The 27,805-nt window shown below is 39.9% G+C and overlaps 1 protein-coding gene and 1 long non-coding RNA gene across 6 annotated transcripts in view; one reads left to right on the forward strand and one right to left on the reverse strand.

Moving 5' to 3' along the window:
- Nucleotides 1-27,805, reverse strand: part of LOC127511285 (uncharacterized) — a 66,741-nt gene that overhangs the window by 36,699 nt on the left and 2,237 nt on the right. The window contains exon 2 of the long non-coding RNA XR_007929967.1: nt 20,502-20,691. This is a non-coding gene — a long non-coding RNA (uncharacterized LOC127511285). The remainder of the gene's footprint in view (nt 1-20,501; nt 20,692-27,805) is intronic.
- The window catches only part of LOC127511119 (tripartite motif-containing protein 16-like), a 42,509-nt gene that overhangs the window by 4,941 nt on the left and 9,763 nt on the right, over nt 1-27,805 (forward strand). The window contains exons 1-6 of one of the 5 annotated variants that reach the window (XM_051891716.1): nt 20,250-20,901; nt 21,753-21,848; nt 21,935-22,168; nt 23,075-23,234; nt 23,388-23,435; nt 24,570-25,496. In XM_051891716.1, coding sequence (XP_051747676.1) covers nt 20,329-20,901; nt 21,753-21,848; nt 21,935-22,168; nt 23,075-23,234; nt 23,388-23,435; nt 24,570-25,093 — 1,635 coding nt within the window. In that variant the 5' untranslated portion in view covers nt 20,250-20,328 and the 3' untranslated portion in view covers nt 25,094-25,496. Of the gene's footprint in view, nt 1-139; nt 188-4,935; nt 5,621-20,249; nt 20,902-21,752; nt 21,849-21,934; nt 22,169-23,074; nt 23,235-23,387; nt 23,436-24,569; nt 25,497-27,805 lie in introns of those variants that run through there. The other 4 variants (XM_051891713.1, XM_051891715.1, XM_051891712.1 and 1 more) reach the window with 4 other exon arrangements.

Genomic DNA, 27,805 nt, shown 5'->3' on the forward strand with positions numbered 1-27,805 from the left:
ATTCATCTGCTCTCAGAAATGATCCTCCATCATCTCATATCATGTAGAAGATCATATTAGAAATGTCTTAGGAACGGATGCAGGGATCATTTTCTCTTGACATGATAATCACACTCTTCATGTCTGTTGATTTCCACAGTCACTTTCACCAACATTGTTCCCAGAACCAGGAACGACTTCCTACAATGTAAGTCACTAAGAAAACAAGCAGAAAAACTCAGAGTGTGTTCATGTTCTTCCTGTACAAGGAAAAAGAAAACAGAAGAGTTTTAATGTGAATTAATGTTTCTTAACGGGGCTTTCTGAGAACATCAGCAGTCACTGGAAGCAATATCTTTAAAAGGTGTTGAAGTGTTCTTGGGAGGTGTTTGTTTAAGTGCATAAATGCCAAAGATTCACGAGATGAAACTTGTAATTTCTTGCAAAAGAAATTTTGGTAACACTTCACTTAAAGCCCTTCTGTATAATGCATGATAAAGGTATTTATAATGTACATAAGGTATTTTATGTTCGACGTACGTCAGTAGTGACCGACGAATTGGGATATCGCTAGAGAGCCTTTCTTCCCAGAGGTGCATGATGAGGTGACCAGGTCCTGGCGGACGCCCTATAGCGTTCGTGTGAGACCCGGCCCCTCGTCCGCCTTCACCACCCTGGATGGCGGAGAGGCTAGGGGATACACGCGGATTCCCCCGGTCGAGCAAACCGTTGCGATGCAGTTGTGTCCAACGGCCGCCGGCTGGCGCAGTGAGCCACGTCTCCCATCCCGGGCCTGTAAATTCTCGTCAGGACTGACGGAGAAAGCTTACAGAGCCTGTGGACAGGCTGCCTCCACCCTGCATGCCATGGCCCTTTTGCAAGTCTATCAAGCAAAAGCGTTAATGGAAATGCCCCAGGGAGGTCTTGACCAGCAGCTGCTTGGGGAGCTGCGTGCCGCCACGGACCTCGCCCTCCGGGCGACTAAGGTGACGGCACGTTCTGTTGGTCAAGCGATGGCCACGCTTGTGGTCCAGCAGCGCCACTTATGGCTGACCCTGGCTGATACGAGGGATACCGACAAGTATCGGTTCCTGGACTCCCCTGTATCACAGGTCGGCCTTTTCGGCGACGCGGTAGAGAGCTTCGCCCAGCAGTTCTCTGCCGCCCAGAAGCAGGCTGAGGCTATCAAACATGTCCTGCCCCGGCGGTCCGCTGCTGCCTCCACCCCGGCGCCAGCCGCACAGCCTCAGCCCGCTCGTCGCCGAGGGCGCCCGTCTGCGTCGTCCTCCGCCCCTGCTAAGTCAGCGAAGCAGCAGCCAACACAGCAGGGAGCCGGTCGTGGACGCGGCGCCCAGCCCACTCAGGCCAAGCCAGGTGGCAAGAGGTCGAGGAAGATGCGCCCCTGAAACGGGCGATCTGGAGGGGAAGGTCTCTGCACCCCCGGAGGATGGCCGGGGGGAATTTGTGTTTTCGTCTGTCCCGCCGCTGGCTCTCCGGAGTCCAGCGGTACCCACTTTATCACAAAAAGAGCAGTTTCCCAATCCTCCAGGTCACAAGAGAGCGCGGCTGTCAGTGCGCGAGGCCCCGCCTTGCCACTCGCACCCCCTCTCACTTCGCCAGCAGGTCCCAGTGTGATGGTTGAGGCCGCCCCCCAGCCGTCTCCCATTCACACGGTCACCTCGCAGAGTCTGACCCCACTTCGGGCCGCTATGCCGTCCGAGTCGGGTCCCAGCACTCTGCTTCGCTGCCCCACCCCTGGTGCGTCTGTGGTGCCTTTGGTCCCACTGGCTCGGTGTCTGGAAGCCTGGATAGCGCTCCCCAGCCCGTCCCGCTCAGACTCGGCTATGCGATTCAGTTCGCCCGGCATCCCCCGGTCTTCAGGGGTGTCCACTACACTCAGGTGTCACTGGACAATGCACCTGTTCTCCAGGCGGAGATTGCTGTCCTCCTGGCGAAGAATGCAATCGAGCCGGTCCCTCCAGCCGATATGAAGTCAGGGTTCTACAGCCCCTACTTCATTGTACCGAAGAAGGGCGGTGGGCTACGACCAATCCTGGATCTGCATGTTTTGAACCGGTCCCTTCACAGGCTGCCGTTCAAGATGCTTACGCAGAAACGCATTTTCGAATGCATCCGTCCCCAGGATTGGTTTGCAGCGATCGACCTGAAGGACGCATACTTTCATGTCTCGATTCTGCCTCGTCACAGACCCTTTCTACGGTTTGCGTTCGAGGGTCGGGCAGTACAAATCAGTACAAAGTCCTACCCTTCGGGCTGGCCCTGTCGCCCCGCGTCTTCACGAAGGTTGCGGAGACGGCCATTGTTCCGCTCAAGGAACAGGGCATTCGCATCCTCAACTACCTCGACGACTGGCTCATCCTGGCCAGCTCGCGGGAGCAGTTGTGTGAACACAGGCACATGGTGTTAGCTCACCTCAGCCGGTTGGGTCTTCGGGTCAACTGGGACAAGAGCAAACTCTCCCCCGGGCAGAGGATCTCTTATCTCAGTATGGAACTGGATTCGGTCGCCCGGACAGCACGCCTCACCGAGGAGCACATCCAGTCAGTGCTGAACTGCCTGAGTACGCTCAAGCGCAGGACAGCGGCCCCACTGAAACTCTTTCAGAGGCTCCTGGGGCATATGGCATCTGCGTTGAAGTGGAACCTGTTTGTCGAATGGTGCTCCTCTCACCGAGAGGACCCCCGATCATGTTCGGCCAGATCCGTGCTTTCCTTTCTGCAAGAGGGCCTGGAGCAAAGGCTGTCTCCCTCCACCCTCAAGGTGTATGTTGCCGCTATCGCCGCACATCACTATGCAGTTGATGGTGAATTGCTAGGAAAGCACGATCTGATCGTCAGGTTCCTGAGGGGGGCGAGGAGTCGAATCCTCCCCGGCCTCCCTCTGTACCCTCTTGGGATCTGACCCTGGTTCTTACATCTCTCCGGGGTCGTCCCTTCGAGCCTTTGCAATCAGCTGAGATAAAAGTACTGTCCCTTAAGACCGTCCTCCTGTTTGCATTGGCCTCGCTCAAGAGGGTAGGGGACCTGCACGCATTTTCGGTTGACGAATCGTGCCTGGAATTTGGGCCCGGTGACTCTCACGTTATCCTGAGACCCCGGCCTGGATATGTTCACAAGGTTCCTACCACTCCCTTTCGAGATCAGATAGTGAACCTGCAAGCGCTGCCTTAGGAGGCAAGGAGGCAGACCCAGCCCTAGCTTTGTTGTCCCGTCCGTGCTCTGCGCCTGTACGTGGACAGAACGCAAAGCTTCAGGACCTCAGATCAGCTCTTTGTCTGTTACGGAGGCCAGCAGAAGGGAAAGGCTGTCTCCAAGCAGAGGATGGCCCACTGGATAGTGGATGCCATCGCCCTGGCGTATGAATCCCAGGGCGTGCCTTGCCCACTCGGGTTGAGAGCCCACTCCAGAGGAGTGGCCTCTTCCTGGGCGCTGGCGCACAGCGCCTCACTGACAGATATCTGTAGAGCTGCGGGCTGGGCGACACCTAACACGTTCGCTAGATTCTATAGCCTTCGTGTAGAACCGGTATCTTCGCGTGTACTCGCTTCCAGAAGCCGGTAGACGCGAAGAGCCTGTTCTAGTGTCTGACGTTGACGTCTGGCTGGGTGCCATATGTCGTGACCCCTCCACGTGAGTGGTCCCATGTGTGTATTTGTCCACAGTCAACTCCCCACGGTGAGCCCGTGTCTTTCCCTTAGCAGAGCCAACTCTGCTGTCACCTGTCATATGAGTCTCCCCCTACCCAGGTGGAGCCATCCCAGGGACTCCATATCCGTACTGCCCACGGCTAGTCCATATGTGTACTCTCCCACGTAAATTCCTCCCCTACTGATGGGTAGTGGTCTCCGCAGTGTCCCCCATGGGTTCGCTTCCCCAGTGTAGTCTAGTTTACTTAGTGGGTATTTCGGAACAGCAGTAGACTCTCTCGGCGTAAGCTCGCCCCCTTCCCCGTCCCATTGGTGCACCGGGTGGCTAGAGCTTGCGCTGGGCACTGGAAGGGGTTCATAACTGTGGCGCTTTATTTGGGATCCCAATTTGTCGGTCACTACTGACGTATGTCGAACGTGACCGACTGAAAGGGAATGTCTCGGTTACGTATGTAACCCTCGTTCCCTGAAGGAGGGAACAGAGACGCACGTCCCGTCGCCATTGTTTCTGTACCCTCGCTGTAGTGCGGACTTAGGTTGTCTCCTCAGCGAAAAACAGAGTGCAATGGCATCTGCTCCCCTATTTATACCACCTGGCAGGGGCGGTGCGCATTATGCAAATATCGCACGCCAACTCCATTGGCCTGTTGTAGTTCACTCGAAGCTGATAGGGCTCTCTAGCAATATCCCAATTCGTCGGTCACTACTGACGTACGTCTCCATTCCCTCCTTCAGGGAACGAGGGTTACATACGTAACCGAGACATTTTTCAATGTTTTTCATGTTTTCCATTGGAAAAAATATTATGAATGCTTCCTGTTAGCTGATTTGCTGCAGTTTGTGATAATCATAATTATGATTTCAATGCCAAATTTCTAAAGCATTTATTTAACATTCATAAATATATTTTTTATTCACTTGGCTTTTTTTTATTCTTGTGAAACTAATGATAATATTTAAACTATCCAGTCAAATCTGTTATGTGGCATTCAGTGACATTCATTTTAAATGATATTTAGGTGAATAATAATAGTAATCACACAAAATGAAATATTATGAATAAATAATATATATAATATATCATGACAGATAAAAAGTTTGGGGTTGTTAAGTTTTTTTTATGTTTTTGAAATAAGTCTCTTCTGCTATTTGATCCAAAATTCAGTAAAAACAGTAATATTGTGAAATATCACTATGATTTTGGACCTAGATAATATAATGATTATGCTTTGCACAGGATATCAGAGAAATTGATAATTCCTGATTCTGATGTGTTTTATCTCCATCAGATTCCCATCAGTTCACTCTGGATCTGAACACAGTGAATAAAAACCTCCATCTGTCTGAGAGGAACAGAGTGATTACTGACACTGACCCAGAGCTTCAGCCGTATCCTGATCATCCAGACAGATTTGATTATTGGTCTCAGGTGTTGTGTAGAGAGAGTGTGTGTGGACGCTGTTACTGGGAGATTGAGTGGAGTGGGTATGGTGTGTTAATATCAGTGTCATATAAGAGCATCAGCAGGAAGGGACGGGGTAAAGAGTGTGGGTTTGGATGTAATGACCAGTCCTGGAGTTTGTTCTGCTGTTCCTCCAGTTACTCATTCAAACACAATGACATAGTGACTAAACTCCCTGTAGAGCCCATCAGCAGTAGAATAGGAGTGTATGTGGATCACAGTGCAGGAACTCTGTCCTTCTACAGCGTCTCTCACACATTGAGCCTCATCCACACAGTCCAGACCACATTCACTCAACCGCTCTATCCTGGGTTTTATGTTTGTTATGGATCAGTGAAACTGTGTAGAGAGATTCTACCCATAATGCTTTGAGCTCATGATGAATCAGTAACAGTGAGATGTTATAGAGTCTCTTATTTTCTCTTCATTACATTAATACTACAGCTGAACTTCTGTCAGTGAAATAACATTTCAGAATAAATGTGTGTAATGAATCCTCAGATAGACAGTGAGATCAGTGTGTGTGTGTGAGTGTGAGTCATGATGAGTGACGGTGTGTATCTGTGCTTTTCTCAAAGTCTTTTGTGTTGATGGAAATCAGTCATTCAGTTCTTATTGTAGTGTCACATAAATCATTTTATTATTACTATTAAAATTACTTTTCAATAATGTAATAATGAAATAATGTAATAATAATATATTTCATTATCTCATTATTACATTATTATTATTACTATTGTTATTTTATCATCATTATTATTATTATTATTACTGTTATTATTATTGATTTTACTGTTGCTGTCACCACAAAATATTATCATCATCACCATCTTTAGTATTAGTATCACTATTGTTATTATTATTGTTATTATTATTATTATTGATATTACTATTGTCGTCAACACAAATTATCATCATCACCATCTTTAGTATTACTGTTATTATTGATATTACTGTTGCCGCCATCACAAAATATTATTATCATTATTATTATACATGCTATTACTACTTATATACTTCTACTATTACCCATTTGTCATTTCTGCTTATTTTTTCATTGCTGTTACTATCATTGCTGTTTTATTGTTTTTGTTTTGTGTTCACCGTATGTTGTATGTTTTGCACTCCTAATAGAAAAAATAACTTTTCAATTGAAATCACACATCAAGATCACACACATGATTCATTAAAATGTGTTATTCAATAGAATAATTTGTTCTTTAGACCAAAGAGGTCTGATGAAGATGAAGTGTAATGTTTCAACAGAGGATGTCAAACACTCTCATTAGCTTCTTCTGCATTGAGCAGCACGTCCAGAGATGAGTGACCCATGTGATATATACAATGACCTTTGACCTTCCTGAAAGATAAGCCAATCTCACTCAATTATGATCTCTGTCAGTACCTAAAAAAACTTTAATTTCTGTGTTTGATCTGTTGTATTTGTCCTACTGTTTGTAATTTACTTATTTTTAATAACAAAAATTAAAGTGTCTTATATTTTGAAATAAGATCCAAAATATCGCTGACCGCAAAATGACACATCATATGAACTCTGCTTTATTAAGTCATACACTGTTTTAACATGTATTTTTAACTCTCTCCCGCCATTGACAGAAATTTCCATCTTTCCATGTTTTCACTGTTATATGGTAGGGGCGCTATTACACATCTTCTGATAAAGTACTAAATCTCCTGATCAAATCACAGGTGAAGAAGCAGAAACAAAGGCTACATTCAAAACCGCATACTCACTGAGTAGAAACTTAATTTCAATAAGTACTTATTTAGCAAGCGCTAAAAGAGTAGGTACTACATAGCCTGAAAGTGTGAAGTATGAATTGATGTTATCATTAGCGCAACAACTTAAAAGATAAACAGGACCGGCTTCTATGGTCAGATGAATCTAAAAAAAGAACTTTTTGGCAGCAAACCCACCAGATGGGTTTGGTGCACACATGAATAAAAAGTACCCCATGCCTATGGTTAAATATACTGCTGGATCTTTAATGTTGTGGGCTTATTTTTCTGCTGGAGGTCCTGGACATCTTGTTCAGATACATGGTATCATGGATTTTATCAAATACCAACAGATAAAAATCAAAACCTGAACGCTTCTGCTAGAAATCCAATAATGGGCCGTGGTTGAATCTTCCATCAGGACAATGATCCAAAACAAACATCAAAACCAACACAAAAATGTGTCACTGAGCACAAAATGAAGCTTCTGCCATGACTATCCCAGTCCCCTGACCTGAACCCTGAAGAAAATGAGTGAAGTGAACTGAAGAGAAGAAACCCCAAAATGGAGCTGGGAATCTGAAGGATCTGGAGAGATTCTGGATGAAGGAATGATCTCTGATCTCTTGTCAGGTGTTGTCCAAACTCCTCAGGCATTAAAGGTGAAGACTCAGAGCTGTTATCTTGGCAAAAGGAGGTTGCAAAAAGTATTGAATAAAAGGGTGCCAATAATTGTGGCCAACGTGTTTTGGAGAAAAACATTTCATAACGTAATTGTTTTTCCCCACTTTAAATTCTTTTCCTTCATTGAAAGGTTAGAACTACATAAATCTCATAAGCCTGATGAAGTATTTAAAATCATTTAATATGTAGGAGGATAAATATTGATTAATAACTTGGTTATTAATCACTCATTACAAATCACTCAAAGGATATACATTGGAAGCTGCAGTGGATTCGGGAATCCACAAAATCAGTAATTTTAAATCACAAAAAAAAATCTCTCACACACACACACAAAAAAAAAATCACAAAATCCAGGTGGGATTGATGAATATGATATCATTAGTGCTTCAATGCAAGCTCTGTTGGGGAAAAAAAATTCATGAAAATATGAGGAAAAGAAATTGCCACAATGTCTCTATTTATGCATATTTGGTAACACTTTACTTGAAGGGGTGTGCATAAGACTGACATGACACATCATGAATATGAAGGAGGTTTTATTCATGTTCATGACAACTGTCATTAAGTGTCATTTACTCAAATTGACCGTTCGTAAAGACCCGCCCCTTTTAGTTACCTTTTTTAGTTTTAGTAAGTTTACTTTGCACTTAAAATTAAACTTAGCCAAACTTTTGAATGCACCAGATGGGAAGGAAAGTTGATAGTGGCCCTGTCAGTTTGTCTGTCATCCATGATTTTCACAAACATTTAAAACTGAATGATTAACAGCATCGACTTTCCAGTAGATGCAGGTGCCCTATGGGCTCCCTTAATTTGTGAAAGCAGGAATTCCTTGTCATTTTTAAGGTCACTGTTGGCCTCTTCCAGGTATTTAATGCAGCCCTCAAGGTGTTCAATCTTCTGTCGATCCATCTTGGTCTGTTCTTTTAGTTTGGCCAACTCCAACATTCCTTGGTGTCACTGCACATTAAATGAACAAATGTTTTTGTATATATACTCTCCCATCCCAAGAATGTCCCTTGCTCAGAGCCTAGCAATGTTGTCAATCATTAAGTACAACAGAAAGATCCTTCCACTTCATAAGACCTCAGTGTATCAGATAAAGTTGCGAGGATTATTTTGGTGTTGCATGTATCTGCTTTTTGACTTTTCAACGAAACCTTTCATTTTTAGGTGGGCTATTCCTTTAAAAGCATATGTCCTGCTGTGCTTAAAACAGAGTGCATCAATTTAAATGCATGTTGCAAAATAAAAGCCGAGCACTTGCAAAAGAAACTGAGACAGAAATATATTATATCTATAAAACAGTGGCGTAGGCAGAATTTTATTTTTGGCTGGACACAGGTCCAAGTAAGCAGGCACTTTCACATAGGGTCCTATTGCCTACGTATTTCTTATAGCCAAAAGCAGACTATCGGACTCAATAACAGTAGCAGCTCCTGGCCATAAATTTAGGTAGGTCAGATTCTGTCTCTTAGCGCTAGTTTATGATAAAAATTTTGTAAGCTTTATATCCTAATCGCTGAACACATCAGACACAATTTTGGCAGAATTCTAATGTCCTTACGTTGTTCAGCCTGAGGGTGGCGCTCTAATGATGTTTGACAGACTTTAGTACACACGACAAACACATAAAATGCCATCTTAGAATTGCCTTAATGTAGTATTTATTGCATATGAATGTTGTTTTAGAATATTACAAGTTAGGAGTTCCAGCGAGGAAAACAAAGTTTCTCAGAACAAACACAACAGAACTACTGTATAAAGGCTATTCCCATGAATAATGGGAAGACCCATAGGCCCAGCTGAAGCGGACTGATATCATCTTGGTCTGGAGCGAAGTTAAGGCCTTTGTGAGGTTAACGTGAAAATAAGCGGGGAAGCCAGAAATCTGCCCCAATGGGGTATATGCGTTACTTATTTCCGACTTAAGACTGTATGCTCTAATCTACGCTGACATGGTGCTATTTTACACACAAAGCCTTCAGGAGCTACCAAAGATGAGAATACCTGATGTCCATCGGATATGCTCGTTAACATTAAAAACGTCGGCCACCAAAATGGACAAGGGTTTCAAGTTATATGCTTCCTCATACCTGGACTACGAGGGTATGTAAGCTATGGAATGGAAATGCTGTACAATATGCCACTAGCTAGCTAACATAACCTATTTTAGTATTTTTATGGACGTATGGATCTGCATAATCACAATAACATGTTGTGAATTTTTTCACCAGTATCAAATAAAGACAGGCTGACTGGTGAAGTCAGCATCAGGGCAGCCTATCACAGGTCTATGAGGAAAAACGAGAAGCTACACAGCCTGAGAGTAAACGTTAGGAATGGTGTGGGTGCAGTTTATATAGTGACTATAGTTTTTTAAGCCTTCACTAAACTATGGTTAGTGAAGCAAAATTGTGGCCAATTTGTGGTTACAATGGTTTAACCACAATAACCATTTTTTTTTCCAATTTTTTTTTTTTTTTTTTTTTAGATAATTGCTCTTTATCTCAAAGATAATTGCTCTTTATCTCACAGATCTGACATTGTAACATCAACCATTCTTAACGTTGCGGTGCTTTATTTAACATTAATGAGCGTTATGTTTTGGGGAGTAAATCATGAGTAACTGAAAGGAGCATCTCATTTTGCTCAATAACGTGAATCAGTTTATCATAAGGCTTGTTCGAGATGCATCGACGCTGCGCAGATCGATTGTTTGACATCAAAGTACCACGAGAGCGTTTGGAGAGAAAAACGACTCCTAATGCTTTTGAATCTCTCTCGCGGTACTTTGATAGGACAATATAGGTCTGCGCAGCGTCGATGAATCTCGAAGAAGTCTATCGTAAATGAACGAGAACAACAAACACAATGACAGCTTTTACAAACCAACTCCAAATGTTTTCATACAAGTGTAATATATTAAATGTGATGTATGAATAGTTGCGCCCAGGTGAAAAAAATACTATAGTGTTTTTGAACTATACTAAATTGTAGTATATACTGTACTTATATTATAGTATTTACAACACTTTGTTAATGAATGCTACAGCATACTGTAGTATTATCTATAGTGAACTGAAACTGTAATAAATACTGTAGTATACTTTAGTTTTTATACATGAGGACTGAAGCAACATTCAGTGTGAAACAAGAAGATACTGAGGAACAAACAGGTTTGTTTCATTCTCAAAACTCATTTGATCCTCATTAAAATGTCCAGCTCTACGGAAATGAATGATATTTTTGAAGAATTTCAGAATTGAAGTGTTTTTATTTGACATGGAGCCGGTCAAAACAAGCAGCAACCTCCCTCCGTTTCTCTTGAAGCCAATACAGAAGTGACATAAACTGCAATTCATCGACTGGCCGCTAGGGACAGGCTCCAAAAGACAGCAGGGGCCGTATTCACAAAACATTTTATCTTACCACTAAGAGACAAACTTTTACTAAAGAACAGAGAGAAGTCCTAAGCTCAGAGTAAGGTCAGGGTTGACCACGTTGCTATGCACACTAACTATGCACACAGTGATTGGCTGATGGGGGAGGAGTCTCTGTCAGTGATTTAATCACAGAAATATTGTAGAATGAGGTATCATGTTGCCATATTAAAGTAAAGGTTTTAAAATACAAATGTTTCCATAGTCAAACAAAGATTTTTTAATAAAAATGTTGCCAATAATCAAACAAAGGTTTTAAAATGTGTCTCTAATAAACTAGTATATGTTCAGCTGTCAGACTCTTACATGTCTGCGTCTTGAGCAAATGCAGAATTCAAGCAACAAATTATGTTTTATAACCAAAGTTTGGGAGAAGCGTGTTCAAGTGGTCTATTTAATCAGCTTGAGTGGATGTATACAGACGAGAGCTGACTTACGGTTACAGTGACGGGTAGGTTTAGGAATCAGGGTTGGGTGTAGGCAATCGTTACTGTGATTGACATTACCAATAAAGTGTTTAGAATCGTTTCCAGGGCGGAATTTCAAAAAATCGTCCCCATGGAATTATAAGGTTCTATCTGACATTTTTGTCAAAATTGGGTTATTCACATATTCATATTCTGTGACAACTTATTTACATTATGTGAGGTTTCTTTTTTTTAAGTTTTGTACATTTTGGTACTTTTTTTTTTTTTTAGAAAACAAAAAGGTTCTATCTACAGTCGATCTCTAACTACTATAAGGTTCTATCTGCGTGAGCCATAGAACCACAGTTGAACGCACACATGAGGACCAATCAGGATTAGTGTTCTTTGTCATGTCGCCTCGATAGCAGAAGAGAGAGCAGAAAAACGGTGAAGAGAAGACTAAATAATTTCACACAACGTGACGTTTTTTAGAAACCTCATGATCGACTTTTTTATTTATGATCTTGTCAATGACAGCAGCCCAAATTCCAGGGAATTACAGTCTTATTGTTTGTTTTGCTGTACCTGATTGCTGAGGAGTTGTTTTCAGTGAGACACCACGCTAGCCAGCAGCGCTATTAAGAGGATAGGTCCCTGTTTTGTAGTCTATTTGTTTTATTCCAGCCATGCCATTGTCATACGAGGGACTGTTATGTATATATTAGGTTATGTATGTATTAGTCAACACATTGTTACAACTCTAATTTTATGTTTTAAATCAAATTATAAGTAAACTGTTTCTGTTTCTTGAAAATTATTGCTTTGATTATTTTTTTTGTCAGATAGATCCTTATAATTCCAAGAGAAAAGTGTTTTTTTAGAATCAGAAGGTTCTATCTGCGTTTGACCCGTTACAAAAATCCCCATTTACAAATTTGAGAGGATTTTGATATTGTACATTTACAATACATTTAGGGTCCCTGTCATTTTCATGTTTGAAAGAAACTATAATTTTTGCTATATGGAATGCAAAAACTTTGAACCTCAATATCTCAAAACTGCTCAGAACGCAGATAGAACCTTGTAATTCCAAGGGGACGAAATGTCCTGATATCCATAATTGGAGCTCAACAAACAATTAGTGCTCGAAAAAAAATTACATTTTAATCACAATTATTAAAATCAATTTGAAATTTTATATAGACATGGGCTCATTTTTGGCTGCTAATAACTCAAAATTCAGAAAATCAAAATAAAATCTGGAATGTTTTCCAATAAAGTAAATAAGACCTGTTTTTATCCTTAACAGAACCAAAAAAAAAAAAAAAAAAGAATTATATAATCTAACAAACAAATATGGGTTAAATGAATTGCCTGTGTCATCGTTAGCCGGAATGACATTCTGCAATGTTTATCAGGATTACCATAAAAACCATTCTCAGCATAATTTTCCTTATTTTGTTTCAAACATGAAACAAAATAAGAGACACTGACAAGTTTTTAATAATTTTTTTCATGTAAATTGATTAATTCAGCCAACACTTAATAATAATGATTATTATTATGACAGTTATAGCCATATATTGTATAAAAAAATAAATAAAAAGGACTGTAAAGTAAATGAATGTTTCATAAGCATATTATTTCATGCTACAGTAGGGAAAATACAATAGTTTTTTATACTTTGGACACCAGAATTGACAAGCCATGTCATTGAACAAAACATTTAATAAAACTAATAGTTTTAGACTCATCATCTTCAGATTTGAAATATAACATGGTCAGGCATATGGCTTTTAGCTGCAGTGCATTTTATTTTCCTAAAGAAATTTAATTAAAATACATTTCTAATAAAAACTAAATTCCTAATACTAAATTTTGCAGCTATTTAAAAAAAAAAATTCATTATGACAATAATTAATTTTGACTTTACAGTAAAATGCAAAGTGTCTGCTTACTGTTACTGTTTAAGAACACACCCAGCAGAGGTTAAAAAAAAAACGCCCATAGCTTTCCCTCTCTTAACACTACAAAGACAGTTCACCTATCAAAATAAACCACATAACATGTAGAATGAAGGTGTATTAATGCAAATTTCCCGCCAGTCCTGTATAAACTAAGGCACGCAAAGTTTTTTTTCTAATACAACAATATCATGAGAAGGCGGAGCACAAAAGAACAACAGAGCTATAATGAACACACATGTTCTAGTTATGTGTTTATTAGAGGTTAAATTCAAATCAAACACTGCCAAACAGCCCATACTACTTCTGAATAGGATGTCTACTTCATAAAAAGTATGAAAATATGGAAATATATGGTTCAGATTACTCAAATAAATGCTTTTAAATGGTCAGATATGGAGCTTGGGTGTCATCTAATGAAAAAGTTTAGTACTGCGCCCAAACAAACTCTTACTGAAAGCTCATTTTTGAAATATTTCAACATAAAATTTGGAATGTTGACATTTTTGGCTTTTATTTTCTTGCAGTTTAAGAGTAAAACATGTTTTGTAATATATTATTATATAACCTTTTTTTTATTTCACTTTCATAATTTTTTCAATTCTACAATAGTCTGACAAGTGTCTTCTTTAAAACAAGACAAACCTTAGATCTATATTCCAAAGCATTCTTGAATTACAACCATTTATGTTTGGATAGTGCATTTTCATGTCTATGCGAAAAGGGGTTACAGTCATTTAAACCTGTTTTTCCCCGTTCCTGAAAATCAGAGTGATCAGCCAACTTCAGATAGCCATAACTTTTGTTACAGACAAGCTATGAAAGAAGTAAAAACAGATTCGGAAAGGGCTCGAATTCATCAATACCAGCTTTCATATGGTATTAACCTCACCGTGTGTGATTACATCACATATAAATATGCAATATGTACATTTTGAAGAAAAAACACCTTAGTAGCGTTTTTTTTATTTGAGTATCGCTATATAGAAGCACCTATGCCTAATTTCTAAAACACAGTGGAAACGCCAGTATGGATGAGGAGGATCTTTTTCATTTTAAAAAAGCCATGTTAAAACAAAAACACACTAGTGTAAACAGGGCCTTAGTTAAATAGAGAGAATTTCAAATGTAAATAGAATGTTGAGATGTTAAAAATTTAATAGTAACTAATGCCGTTGTTCAATCAAAAGGAAACTGACAAGATGAGTATCAGGGAGGTGTTAAATTCAGTAATGTTGACCGGAATTAGGAACCAGCCCACAACGAAATAACTACAAAAACTAAGTCAGAATAATGTAGGCCTATCAGTGCCCGGTTTGGGGAGTATGAAAACGCGAGTGGTTTGTTGGCTGGGTATGCGTCACTATGGGTCCCGCCCATTGTAAACTCTGCTTTGTGAATGGTGGTAGGTGTAGTAGCATTGGGTTTGAACTTCAAATTTTGAACATAAATTTGCGATGGTTCCCATGTAGGTTCCCGCATAATAAAAGTGATCTTTCTGTTAATGAGAGACTGACATGCTCACACGTTCTTAGTGTGTTGTCTAGTAAGCGGCTACAAACTCAAATATACATACAACACAACATAAAAAAACAATACCCTAACACGTATTTAAAATTTCTAAGTAAAATGTTTACACAACTGATTCGTCATAAGCCACTTTTTAAGATGAACTTTAAAGGTATGATAAGTAGAACATTGTCTTATGGACTGCGGTAAGCTATTCCAATATTTACTCCCTATTACAGACAATACTTTCTGTCCAAAAGATGTTCGCCTATATAGCACCTCGCAGTCCCCTCTCATGATAGACCTAGTACCAATACTACAATCTGTCCTCTGTTTTATAAATTCATTTAACGGAGATGGAGCCAGTCCATACCAGACCTTATAAATGGAGCAAGCATATTTAAAGCTCTTAACATTTTCAAAACTCAATAGATGTGTTTTTTTTAGAATGTTACAATAATGAAATGACAGGGGTTTTCTATCTAAGACTTTTATCGCCTTTATTATACAATGATTCTACTGTCTTTAAAGTTGTGCCACCTATAAATGACCAGCTATTAAAACAATACTCTATGTGTCAAAAAATCATTGAATATAAATACAACCTGGCTGCACCGACTGTCAAAAATGGCCTAATGTACTTAAAATTCTTTAAATTAAACTTTACAATATTAGACAGCTTTTTCACATGACTTTTAAGTTAAAGCAGAATCCAAAATCACCCCAAGATATGTAAACTCTTTAACAATTTCAAGCTCCTCCCCTCTCAGGAATACCTTTGAATGTGTCATCTCTACTGGTTGTTTTGCAAACATCATACACACAGTTTTTTGTGTTCAATAATAAACCTGATTTGGTAAGCCATTCCTGAATAGCAGAAGTCAAATTAGTTATTAGCATGGGTAAAAATTACTACATCATCTGCATACATCTGAACATTTACATCTTTACATACTCCAGGTAAATCATTAATATAAAGTGAAAATAAAATTGGTCCCAAGATGGAGCCTTGTGGAACCCCCTTGGGGCAAGCAAGGTATGAAGAATTTCAATCTGCACACACCGTTTCCTATTTGAAAGATAAGATTTTATCCAAAATATTGCCTCTTCTGAGAAATTAAAATTCGTTCATTTAGATAAAAGAACCTGATGGTTGTCACATGTTCACCCTGTTTTGGACTTGTGTTTTACCATTTCCTGCAACTAGTTAGTCGCCATGGTTACTGATCACCCCAATCATCACATTCAGCTGTGTTCAGTCATTCTCCTTGTTTCCCTGTGTATATAAGCCCTGTGTTTCCTGTTCAGTATTGTCCAGTATCGTTTGTGTATTGTGTGGTTGTCTCTCCGTTGAACCTGCCTGTGGATTACCTTACATGTGGATTTATTAAAGATTGTTATACTTGATCTTCCTCGTCGTGCGTGCTTATGCTTACAGCCAGCAATTGTAACAGAATACCGGACCCAAACAGTTATACAGATTGCAAAGTGTTTTTGTTTTTTCGTATCAGTGTTTTTTCGTGTTTCACTTTTTCCCATCACTATGTACACACCCGCATTTCTGTTAATCTGCCTTGAGCAGAAGGACCGCTCCCTTGAGGCACATTTGGAAGATTTTCTGTTCCTAGTACCATCTACAACTTTCCTGTATGCCGGCCTCAACACCGCCACCAAAGCGCAGCTGTCCGGGGAAGGTCCTCGAGGGAGCTTCCCTGATTACGTGGATTACAGCCCCACTCCCACTCCAGTGCCCAGCCAGGAACCTCCAGACGGCGTGGAAAGTCAGCGCGATGCCACCGGAGACAGAGAGCCCGCCTCCACCGCGATGCAAGAGCCAGCGATGAGTGGAACGACTGAGTGTAACATCACAGCAGAGCCGGAGCACAGCGTGTCTGACCAGGTGTGCGGGTTGCTGCAACATCAGTCGCCGAGGGAGTCAGTGAGGAACACGAGGGTTTGGAATGGAGTCTTGCCCACACTCCCGCCACTGAGAGTGAGTTCCAGGCGAGCACTAAGGACCTTTGTTTTGAGTTTGGAGAGGATTCTCTGCCTCCTTTAATACCTCCCGAAACTGTCTGTTTTATAATGGATGAACTGGTCCCGCCCAGCCTCCCTCTCCCACCTCCTCTCCAAACCTCTATTCAAGATTTTTTATTTTTCAGTCCCTCTGTTCACCAGCCCTTTCTCCAGCCCTCAACCATGCCTGCTACCCAGCCTTTGCTGTCTCCCATCACTCCCTCAGCTCTACACCAGCCTCCTCTCAGTGGCGTGGCTACACCTGGGGCCTGCTGTGAGCCAGCTTCAGGCGATGAAGATCCTGCGGCTCTGCCCCCGGCCTCAGATCCCATCGTAACACCTCGGCTCATCGTCCTGACTCCTCCGCCGCTGCTCCTTCCCCCCTCGTCTACATCAGAGACCATCGAGCTTTCGGCTCCACTGGACTCCCTCGGACCCTCGACTCCGCCTGGGTCAGACATCGCAACTACATTGCCACAGACTTACGGGTCGTTCAATACTCTCCGACCCTCCACCCCTACAGCTCTGTTTGGCTCCGCCTTCCCTCAGGCTCCGCCTCGGCCCGCAGTCGTTCCAGCTCCACCTCAGCCCTCCGGTACCCTGTTTCCGCCTCGGGGGGCCATCGCTGCGACTCCGTCACAGACTCTGAGACCTTCGGCATCACTCCGCTCCTTCGGCTCTCTGTCTTCGCCCAAGGCTCCACCTCCATCGGCTGCGCTGCTTCCACTCATCACCAAGGTTGCTTGGAGACGCTCACCACCATGGCTCCTCCCTCCAGCAACACCGCCATGGGTCGCCGTCTTCCTTAGATCTAAAAAGACGGCACCAACACACGCACTCCTATCTACACGGATGTAGCCTACAAATCATCCATGCACTTCATTCCGAGCCAATTCTAAGATACATTTGATTAATATTACTGAATGTTATTAAATTGTAAATCAATTCACTTCACCCTCAGCCAATAAGATTCCGTGTAGAATTTCATCAGTCAGTTGTCTATTCTGGTTGAAAGATAACTTCTAACTCCTGAGAACACATATTTAGCAAGAGAACATAACAGGTTTTTTGCAAAGGAACGCAAATATCTTTGCTGCAAATATCATTATTTTTCAAAAGCTTTAAAAAATAATTTTTTGTCCTATCCCAATTTTTTCCACCACCATGCCCATTTCATGTTTATCAGATTGACAGCATTTTCAACACCCTTGGTCTCCCCTGACCCACCTGAAGAAATATTTAGACAGCACATTTTAAAATTTATAACTTTCATAAAACACATTTGTTTACACAAGTACAAATCTGAAATTTTATTTAAATTAAATGTCAAGTACTGTTTGTATTGCATCCTTTAAAACCCATGTTGTCACTCTGAAAAACATGGGATGTCAAAGCCTGTTCCTGGACAACCACTGTTCTGCAGAATAGTTTAACTTCCAGTTTTAATCAAACACACTTGATCCAGCTCATGCAGGATACTGAACTGGAGCACCCTTTGATACCCTTTGATCTCTTGAGCAAAAGCAAACTGAATCAAAGCCAATATTCACCTGAGTGGAAGACCAAATCTCTCAACTGAGCACTGGAAGAAGTAAAGGGTCCTCTCTCACCCTTCAATGTCATCGCTTCTCCTTTTATGCTTCTGAAGCTCCTTCATGACAAGACCGATGTGGCACTCAGGTGATGCTCATTATTAATCACACCACCTTCCTGCTTGCCACACTGACATTCTTTGGCATATGGTTCTTGCACTCACTCCCAGGAATTTTGCAACACAGGGCGCAGGTAGAGACATGTCTATCAGTTCCTAATTACGTTCCTCTTATAAAACTGTTCTTTGCCGCCAAAGCTTACCAAATGCAAAGTCTAGAGTGTTGACAGAATCCTGCCAAAACTGTAAGCGCAGCTAAAAGAAAGACGTAACTGTACACATCAGGAGCATTTACCTTATGCACACAAGTCATTTAGACATTTGCAACAGTTTATTTTTGAAAACATCACTGTAACGCTCAGCCCAAAAGATTGAATTTCATGTGTTAAAATTGGGGTCAGATTATACTGTGTGAAAGGCTATGAGTGTTTAAAAATGAGACAGACAACAGTTGTGAAATGAATAAATAAAGTGTATTTACAACATTCACAAGGAAGCATAGAGTCTATTGGTTCCATACCATAAAGCAGTCCTTAAAGGGATAGTTCATCCAAAAATGAAAATTCAGTCATCATTTACTCCGCCTCAAGTTGTTCCAAACCTGTATGAATTTCTTTGTTCTGTTGAACACAAAGGAAGATATTTGAAAGAATGTTTGTAACCAAGCAGATCTCGCCCACCATTGACTGCCATAGTATTTTTTTTTCCTACTATGGTAGTCAATGGTGGGCGAGATCTGCTTGGTTACAAACATTCTTCCAAATATCATATCCTCCTTTGTGTACGACAGAACAAAGAAATTTATACAAATTTGGAACAACTTGAGGGGGAGTAAATGATGACTGAATTGTCATTTTTAGGTGAAATATCCCTTTAAGAGTCCTAGCGTGCTGAAAGTCCCAATGCAAGTGTCCCAAAGTATATATACAATACAAGTGATAGTCCAAATGCTTTTGTCTGGAAAGGAAAGTCAGAATAAAACTCCCAGTCCAGGATTGGTGATCACCAATCTACTTCCTGATTCCTGTCATGTGATCAGTCACATGACAGGCAGACCCAGACTTATTTAAAAACATATATACATTAAAACATTGAAGAGCAATAAAATGGACTAAAAGACATGTAAACCAATTAAAACTCTATTATACATAAAATCATTGTAATAAATAGGACGGTAAAACATGTCTTTTATGTGACAGTGTCTGGAACAAGAACAAATGTAGGGCGGGGCTTGGTTTTGTCCGTGGGGAACTGATTGGATGGTTGTGGTTTGCTATTGGTGGATCTCATGTGAGTGACAGGTTGCCCCGCCCTCATGCCAGTAAACACATCATCAGAGAAGAGATGTCGCTGCAAGAGGGAGGTTATTTTGATTCAAGATTACAATAAAATGATGTGCATGTATAAATCATTTATAATAAATACTGTGAATTTGATACTGGCAAATTTGATTTCATAGAGACTTTAAGGAACAGTAATTCTAGACACAGTTTTCAGTCCTGCAGTAACAGTGTAGTATTTAGGATACAGAATTACTGAACTTTTAAGAATGTTGTCTTGCTTCTCTCTAACTTATAGTGTTTGTGAGACTGATTAAACACAATGTGTGTGGGAACACCCATGGAAACTAGAAACTTAGCAGCAGTGAGGCTCTTCAGGACCAGGAGTGAGGAGACACGCCTGTTTTGCACACGTCACTCAAACACAAAACCAGGAAAAAAAGAATCACATGAGTTCAGAGAAAAAGAAACTTACGTGTAGTCGAGCTGTTGTGTGTTTCTGTCTCTGTATTCATGCAGTAAAATGGCAGAAGCCAGAATTTCTCAGGATGAGTTCATGTGTCCAGTGTGTCTGGATCTCCTTAAGGATCCAGTGGCCACTTCCTGTGGACACAGTTTCTGCAAGATCTGTATTACAGGCTTCTGGGATCAGGAGGATCAGATGAGAGTCTACAGCTGCCCTCAGTGCAGACAGACCTTCAGTCCAAGACCTGCTTTAGCTAAAAACACCATTCTGGCTGAAATGGTGGAGAAACTGAAGAAGATTAATCTTCCTGCTGACTGTTACGCTGGAGCTGGAGATGTGCAGTGTGACGTCTGTACTGGAAGAAAACACAAAGCAGTCAAGTCCTGTCTGGTGTGTCTGAACTCTTACTGTCAGAATCACCTTGAACAACATGAGAGTTGGTTTAAAGGAAAGAGACACAATCTGACTGAAGCCACTGGACGACTGCAGGAGATGATCTGCCAGAAACACGACAAGATCCTTGAGGTTTTCTGCCGCACTGATCAGAAGTGTATATGTGTGCTGTGTATAATAGATGAACATAAAAACCACGACACTGTATCAGCTGCAGCACAGAGGACAGAGAAACAGGTATGAACTTAAAGGAGTCTCATTATGATCATTTACAGGCTCATCATTTTGTTGATGAACATATCATTACAAAAGTTCACAATGCTGTTGCAGATGAAATATTATGTGGATAACACTGAATAAATATCAGGTTATATACTAATATATTGTCAGGTTATATACTAACTATTAATCACTCAAACCCCTTTATCTAAACCTTTATACTTAACCATCAAAACTCGCCTATCCGCTATGTTTGTATTTTTACACTTTTTATTCATGTTTGTAGTTCTAATCAAATCCTCATCCATTGCACAATAGCAGCCATTAGAGTGTGCGCTGATCTTCACTTCAGATTCTAAACACTAATACAGTAGAAGATCATCTGGGTATCTTTGAAATAGTCATACTACGACTTGTAATTCTAATTTTACAGTAATTCTAATTTTGAATACTATTTAGGACAGATAGTATGCAAATTGAGATGCAGCATGAGTCTTATATGGTGGCATGTTTAGTCATGTGACATGCATGAGCCAGTGAGGTTTGCTGTTATTGATGCGTCACCATATTTGATTTGGGTTCTAGAAACAGAGACATTATTCAGAATATCTTCTTTTGTGTTCTGCAAGAGAAACTCATATAAGTTTGACATGAGGCTGAGTAAACATTGAAAGAATTTACATTTCTGGGTGAACTATCCCTATAAAACTAGGCTTTGATGAAATAATGCTGACACTCATGAATGAACCTATAAACTTATCATAAAAGATCTTTAACCCCGCAATCTCAGCACTTCACTGATATTGGATTCATATCTGTTTACTTGATGATTTATGTGATGTTTCTCCTGTTATTGGTTTGTCCTTTAGCACCAGCTGAAGGAGACGCAGAGGTGGTTCCAGCAGAGGATCCAGCAGAGAGAGAAAGATCTTCAGCAGCTGAGAGAGGCTGTGGAGTCTCATAAGGTGAGTCTGGAGAAGAAGAGAAGTTTGAGAAGTCTCAGTCAGGACTCACTGAAGCCACTGTGTGATTGTGATGTGTGTCCTAACAGCGCTCTGCACAGACAGCAGTGGAGGACAGTGAGAGGATCTTCACTGAGCTCATCCGCTCCATTGAGAGAAGCCGCTCTGAGGCCACACGGCGGATCAGAGATCAGGAAAAGACTGCAGTGAGTCGAGCTGAAGGACGACTGGAGCGACTGGAGCAGGAGATCAATGATCTGAGGAGGAGAGACGCTGAGCTGGAGCAGCTTTCACACACACAGGATCACATCCATTTCCTGCAGGTAACAGAGATCTAGAAGAACAGGATCATAGTGGACTTGAGCAAGAGACTCACAGAGAAACATTTCATGAGAGCAGAATGAGCCGTTGACTGAAGTGTTGATCTGTGTGTTCGGTTATTATATAATCATCAGTCAGACTCTCATCTGATCTTCTTCTTTTGAAAGAGACACACTTACAAATGCAGTTCAGCTTTGGAAAATTTCTGAAACATTTTTCTGAAGGATATACTGAGCTTCCAGAAAGCAACAGTTCAAAACTTCACTAATGTTAATTTATTCATTTATTTTTTGCAACAATGTGAAATCCAAGAACATGATAGTGCCAGTTTCACACAGCTAGATTTCACTTCATCTTTTTATTTTATTGTTTACTACAAATTCTGAGTAATGTTTACCAAAGTCAGATAATCTTTAAACCTGCTGAAACCTTTCATAATAATTTTCAGTAACACATTAATGAATTTGACAGTGAAGTCCTCAAACAGGAAGTGAGGCTGTATATTAGTGATGCTTCAGCATATTTAAACCACAAAACCTGACCTTGGGATCGTGTCCTAAGAGTCCTTATGAATTTCAGAGCCACTAACTGCTCAAAAGTTATAAATAAAATTCTCTACTCGTTGTCTTTGAACTGCTTTTCCTGATCAAATCTACTAAACCCTGTCATGTGACTCCATTGTGTTTCAAGTGTTTTCCTAGAAAGTTCTCATATATTGTAAGTGGCAAACACTAGAACTTACACCTCTAACATGATATAATGAACATGAGAAGAATGAATCTGATGCTGTGAAAGTGCTGGATTGAGGAGAGTTACTAAAGATCAACAAGAGCTGCTCAAATCTGACAGTAGTGCAGGTTATTGGCTGAAGTGTGGAGGTGATGAGCTTTGATTTCTGTTTTCTGTAGAGTTTCCAGTCTCTCTCAGCTCCTCCTGAATTTACAGATGTAAATGACGATTCCTCCAGTTCTCTGTTCTCTTTTGATGGCGTGAGAGAATCTGCCTGTCAGCTGAGAGACAAACTGGAGGATTTCTGCAAAGAGGAGCTGAAGAAGATCTCTGACAGAGGTAAAGTCCTGGAGATTCATCTGCTCTCAGAAATGATCCTCCATCATCTCATATCATGTAGAAGATCATATTAGAAATGTCTTAGGAACGGATGCAGGGATCATTTTCTCTTGACATGATAATCACACTCTTCATGTCTGTTGATTTCCACAGTCACTTTCACCATCATTGTTCACTGGACCAGGAACGACTTCCTACAATGTAAGTCACTAAGAAAATAAGCAGAGAAACTCACTGAGTGTGTTCATGTTCTTCCTGTAGAAGGAGAAAGAAAACATGACAGAAGAGTTTTGAGTTTTCATGTAAATTAGTGTTTTTTTTACGGGGTGTTCAGAGAACATCAGCGGTCAATGGAAGCAATATCTTCAAAAGGTGTTGAGGAGTTCTTGGGAGGCGTTTGTTTAAGCACATAAATGCCAAAGTTTTACGAGATGAAACTTGTAATTTCTTGCAAAATAAATTTGGTAAAACTTTACTTAAAGCCCTTATGTATAATCCATTATTAAGGTATTTATAATGTATATAATACATTATATATTTTCATAAATAATTATAACCAAAGTTAAAATGCATTATAATATTTGCAGATTCTGAAATTGGTTGTTTGTCATGTGTTTTAATGCATTATACTTTCTAAAAGTCAACAATGAAATCCATCTAATTGAGTAATCCACATATAAAGAACAGACCCCAGAACAGACGGTGTTTCATTTCCATCACCACGACTGTTTACTTCAGTGTTTCTGTCAGCTTTCTGTAGCGCAGCTGCTGAACTTCCTGTGAAAACAACTTCTGCGTTTAGAATTCAGACACAATATAACACAATATGTTTTTTCTTGTTTTCCACTGGAAAAAAATATTATGAATGCTTCCTCTTTGCTGATTGGATGCAGTTTGTGATGATCTATGCAATTAAGGTTTCAGTGCCAAATTTTGAAAGCATTTATTTAACACTCATAAATATAATTTTTATTCACTTGGATTTTTTTGATCCTTGAGAAACTAATGATAATATTTAAACTATCCAGTCAAATCTGTTATGTGGTATTCAGTGACATTTATTTTAAATGATATATAGGTGAATAATAATAGTAATCCCACAAAATAAAATATTATTTTACTAAAAAAAGTTCTTTTAATGTTTTTGAAATAAGTCTCTTCTGCTATTTGATCCAAAATACAGTAAAAACAGTAATATTGTGAAATATCACTATGATTTTAAAGAACCATTTTCTTGGGTTGGGTAAAGGACCTAGATGATGGATATAATGATAATTCTTTGCACAGGATATCAGACAGATTGATCATTCCTGATTCCTGTTTTATCTTCATCAGATTCCCATCAGCTCAATCTGGATCTGAACACAGTGAATAAATACCTGCTTCTGTCTGAGAGGAACAGAGTGATTACTGATACCGGCATTTTCAAAGTCCAGCCGTATCCTGATCATCCAGACAGATTTGATCAGTGGTCTCAAGTGTTGAGTAAGGAGAGTGTGTGTGGACGCTGTTACTGGGAGATTGAGTGGAGTGGTGCTGTGTTTGTATCAGTGTCATATAACAGCATCAGCAGGAAGGGAGGGGGTAATGAGTGTGTGTTTGGACGTAATGATCAGTCCTGGAGTTTGATCTGCTCTTCCTCCAGTTACTCATTCAGACACAATAACATACAGACTAAACTCCCTGTAAAGCCCATCAGCAGGAGAATAGGAGTGTTTGTGGATCACAGTGCAGGAACTCTGTCCTTCTACAGCGTCTCTGGAGACACAATGAGCCTCATCCACACAGTCCAGACCACATTCACTCAACCGCTTTATCCTGGGTTTAGTGTTTATACTGGATCAATGAAACTGTGTTGATGAATCCGAATAGACTGTAGAGAGATTCTACCCATAATGCTTTGAGCTCATGATGAATCAGTAACAGTGAGATGTTATAGAGTCTCTTATTTTCTCTTCATTACATTAATACTACAGCTGAACTTCTGTCAGTGAAATAACATGTCAGAATAAATGTGTGTAATGAATCCTCATATAGACAGTGAGATCAGTGTGTGTGTGTGAGTCATGATGAGTGACGGTGTGTATCTGTGCTTTTCTCAAACTCTATTTGTGCAGATGGAAATCAGTCATTCAGTTCTTATTGTAGTGTCACATAATCATTTTTATTATTACTATCAAAATTACCTTTCAATTGAAATGATCACATACAGGATTCATTAAAATGTATTATTCAATAAAAGTCATTTGTTGTAAAAATTTATGAATGTCACTATTAATAAATGTGGAATATATAAACCCAAATCATCTGCTCATACTGTAAACTTGTGATCAGTGAAATTATGAGCACAATTATTATAATCTAATCCAGTTTACTTGAAATAAACCTCCTCCTGAACAGGATTTACAGATCTGATGCTCTGACAACTCTGAGAAAAGATAAAAACAACAAGTATTGAGTGAAAGCATCATCAGTTAAATCCAGATAACTCAGATATGTATTAACTCTGAAATCAGTCCAAATAAATCACATCATTACTATAAATGTCCAGAAGGGTCATTCCACGAAATTGGTGCCTTTTCAACTTTGAAAAATTAAAAAATAAAATAAGTTTAATTTAAAGACAACTTAAAATGACAAGAAATTGTATCGTGCCATCTCAGGCTATACAATTTTGTCATCCCTGTTACAGACATAATCATCACTATATACTACAGTTTTAATTAGAACTATTTAATAGTTTTCACATGTGAGCAGTATTTTTGTCCCTTTTTTTCACTGGGGTTGTTTCAAATTTGGTATTTTTTTAAACAAATCTTATATTTGTCATTCAGATGACCAAAAACATCCTAGTTTTGAAGAGTGATTGTTACAATTGAAAAACTTGGAAGGCCATTTCAAATATTATTTTTTACATTATTTATGAAATTAATGACAGTAACAGGATTGACATAATGGTAACAGGACTGACCAGAATAACAGGGATGACGGGACACACATTCTTCAGCATACACACTACATATTTGCTTACATAATACTGTAAAGTTTCTAACTTTTTAATTTATATTATATAGTTTTGCATTCACTTTGCATAGCTGTATGAGTGAAACATTCAATTTCTAAGAGATCAAGAGCCTCATTTATAAAATGTTGCGCAGAAACCGTCCTAAATTAGATTTTGCGATCATTTCTCAGATGTGCGTACGTGAGATTCATAAAATGAATACACACAGAAAACAAGTGTACACCTCTCTTTCAGATGTGAAATATATAAATCGCAAATAATCTTGAACTTGTGCGCAGCTGAATGGTTTCAGTTCTCCGCGTTGTAAACAACACCTAATTAATGTCATTTACATATAAAAGAGTTATCGTCCAAATCCTTTAACTTAGAATGGCGAGCTGCAAGAATAGCTTAGATTTCCAAAAAACCTGCAGTAATCTGACAAGGAAAAGTGTGTACTGTACATCTGTACATCCCTGATGTGGCGCTAAGCACTTTTCCACGTTTTTATAAATATGAGCGTTGGCATGGATTTAAGCGTACGCACACTCTAAGATCAAATCTGTGCTTATGCACGCTTTATAAATGTTTTAAGGGTACTGTAATTAGACCCATGCATCCATATGTTTTGTCTGTGTCAGTTTGTCCCCTCACAGAACTTAAAATATACACTGCCCGGCCAAAAAAAAAGGTTGTTGTTTGGATTTTAATTGGTAAATACTTAAGAAACTATGAATGGATCATTATTACAGTGATTATTATGTTTCTAGCATGTTATATGTTTGGCAACGGTTCTTTTAACCATAACGGAGTGTGTTGCTTTTTATTTCTTAAACAACCATGTAGGAAGATGTATCATGGCCATATTCCAGGATGACAATGCCAATATTCATCAGGGTTAAAACTGTGAAAAATGGTTCACAGAGCACAAAGAATCATTTTCACACATGAATGGGCCACTGAGTTTAACATCAGTGTAAGTCTTTGGGATGTGCTGGAGGAGACTTTACAGAGTGCTCACCTCTTGCATTTACACATATAAATGTTAAAATCAGTGTGGCTAAGTTTGACACCTAATCTGTCATCCCTGTTACCCACATGTCAAGACCTGTTACTCTGAAAAGTAACAGGGTTGACGGTAACAGGTTTGACAATTTAAAGCTAATTTGCTATTTGCTAGCTAACAGACCAGATCGCAAAAGCACATTCTGTACACTTTAAAGGGATATTACTTGTAGATAATAATTATGTTACATTAAATAAATAAGTGTTTAAATTTATACTTCAAAAATGATCTCCAGTGTATGATTTTTGAGCAATTCTGCAACATGGCTATCAGTTCCTCAATACGTTCCTCTTATAAAATAATTCTTGTCTAGAGTTGATCTCACCAAATGACTTGTACAACCTCTCTGAGTCCATCCATTACAGCACGTGGAAAAGAGTCCTCTTGGCTTGAAAGTACACATAAAAAAACTAGCTCCTGGGAACAGGCAAACTCCAAAAAAAAAAAAATCGAAATCAACTGGTGGTCGATTGAGCAGATGAGACAGTCGTGCATGGAGCC

The sequence above is a fragment of the Ctenopharyngodon idella genome, chromosome 4 (genome assembly GCF_019924925.1).
Source record: "Ctenopharyngodon idella isolate HZGC_01 chromosome 4, HZGC01, whole genome shotgun sequence".
NCBI classification, from domain to species: domain Eukaryota; kingdom Metazoa; phylum Chordata; class Actinopteri; order Cypriniformes; family Xenocyprididae; genus Ctenopharyngodon; species Ctenopharyngodon idella.